Source organism: Antrostomus carolinensis, unplaced genomic scaffold (assembly GCF_000700745.2).
Source record: "Antrostomus carolinensis isolate BGI_N321 unplaced genomic scaffold, ASM70074v2 scaffold46692, whole genome shotgun sequence".
In the NCBI taxonomy this organism is placed as follows: domain Eukaryota; kingdom Metazoa; phylum Chordata; class Aves; order Caprimulgiformes; family Caprimulgidae; genus Antrostomus; species Antrostomus carolinensis.
The window spans coordinates 7,725-9,296 of record NW_010302631.1 but is presented as its reverse complement, the minus strand read 5'-3'; the positions used below and the strand labels follow the sequence as shown (position 1 = coordinate 9,296).

At 34.2% G+C, this 1,572-nt stretch overlaps 1 protein-coding gene across 1 annotated transcript in view; it reads left to right on the top strand.

Moving 5' to 3' along the window:
• Nucleotides 1–360: 360 nt before the first annotated feature.
• LOC104521757 (glucose 1,6-bisphosphate synthase) overlaps nucleotides 361–1,572 on the top strand; it is a gene marked incomplete at both ends in the record, with an annotated part of 8,352 nt that continues 7,140 nt past the window's right edge. The window contains one exon of the mRNA XM_010163847.1: nucleotides 361–467. Within this exon, the coding sequence (XP_010162149.1) occupies nucleotides 361–467 (107 nt within the window). The remainder of the gene's footprint in view (nucleotides 468–1,572) is intronic.

Below are 1,572 nucleotides of genomic sequence, written 5' to 3'. Positions count from 1 at the left end.
GGTCCCTTCTAACCCAAACCATTCCATGATTAATACATAAAAACACGATAGAGATTGAAAACAAGTGTTTGCTGCTTGAGGATTTTGCTGGCTCAAGGTTTCTGTTTATGTTATTTGGTCACTTATTGTTGTAGCGCTTTGATTTCCCACAACTCTTTCTGTTTGCTTTCTTTCTGTGAACACTTTGGGGAATAATCAACATGCTGCTTTTGTAAATATCATTACTGATGTTTTTGATGAGCTATATTTTGCTTCCTGACGTTATACATCTTATATAAAAGATCATTTTTAATGTTTTTATGTGCTACACCAGAGATAATTCTTCCCTATTTTTTTCTTCTTCCTTTTTTCTCTTTCCAGGGGATCTACAAGTATCTCGAGAGATGTTTTTCAGACTTTAAGCAGAGAGGCTTTGTTGTTGGATATGACACACGAGGTCAGGTCACCAGCAACTGCAGCAGTAAGAAGTATGAGTATTGATTACATTTGCAAGACTAGAAATTAAATTGGGGCTTTAAATGCATTCCCTTCTATCCCAGTATTTTTTTGGTCATGAACTTCACACACTCCTTCCCCTCCCTTAGCCTATTTAAATAATAATGAAGAGAGACATGGACTAAAGCTTTTATAATACCAGTTGCCTTCAAATATGGAATATAAGGCTAGTCACTTCACCAAAGGATTTATGATCTAAGTGCACGAGAACAGTAGGCAGACATTATGAAGTTGATATTTCCGGAGAGAAATTTGAATTTGAAGGTAAATTCAGAATACTAACATCTAGCTTGAAATCACTAAATGTTAATTATTATTAACCCTGTCATTATTTTGTATTAAGCATCTGATTTAAGCTTGCTTTGGGGAGAATAATTCTACCTTCAGCCTCTTGTAACCTGGTATTTTGATACCCTTATGTAGTCTGTGCTCTTAATGTGGGAATATTTCACCTGGAATGATTAAAATGTAGACTTCCAGTGATGCCAAATTGTGGTTTTTTGCAGGTAAAAGGGAGAGAGGATCTGTAAAAGAGCTGCTTTGTGAATTCCATAAGGAATCCTAATCCCTTGTCATTCAGGGAGCAAAACATATGTTTTAATTTACAACAAAAATTTACAAAAAAGTTACAAAAAACCCCAACCCCGTAGCTAATTATTCTGTAGTTAATTATTATAGTTAATGTAGTTATATAGTTAATATATATTTAGTAGTAGTTAATGTAGTAATATAGTTAATATAGTTATTTCTGTAGTTAGTTATTACAGTTAGTGTAGTTATTACAGTTAATTGTTGTAACTAATATAGGTTTTTATAATATTTTTGGTAAACCTTTGATATTCTAGGGATGTGAAAGTTCTTGGTATAACAGAGCAGAGAATCTAGTGACTGTCTCCTAAGAATTTCTCCATTCCCCTGAAATCTGCCTCTCCACACCTTCCTATCCCATCTTCAGATGTGTGTGTGGCACATTATCTGCCTGGCTTTGGCATAACGATTTTAAACTCATGTGTTACACTGTATTTGCAAGGCTGTTACCCAAATTGTCTGGCTTTAAATGCTTAAAAATGTGGAAGT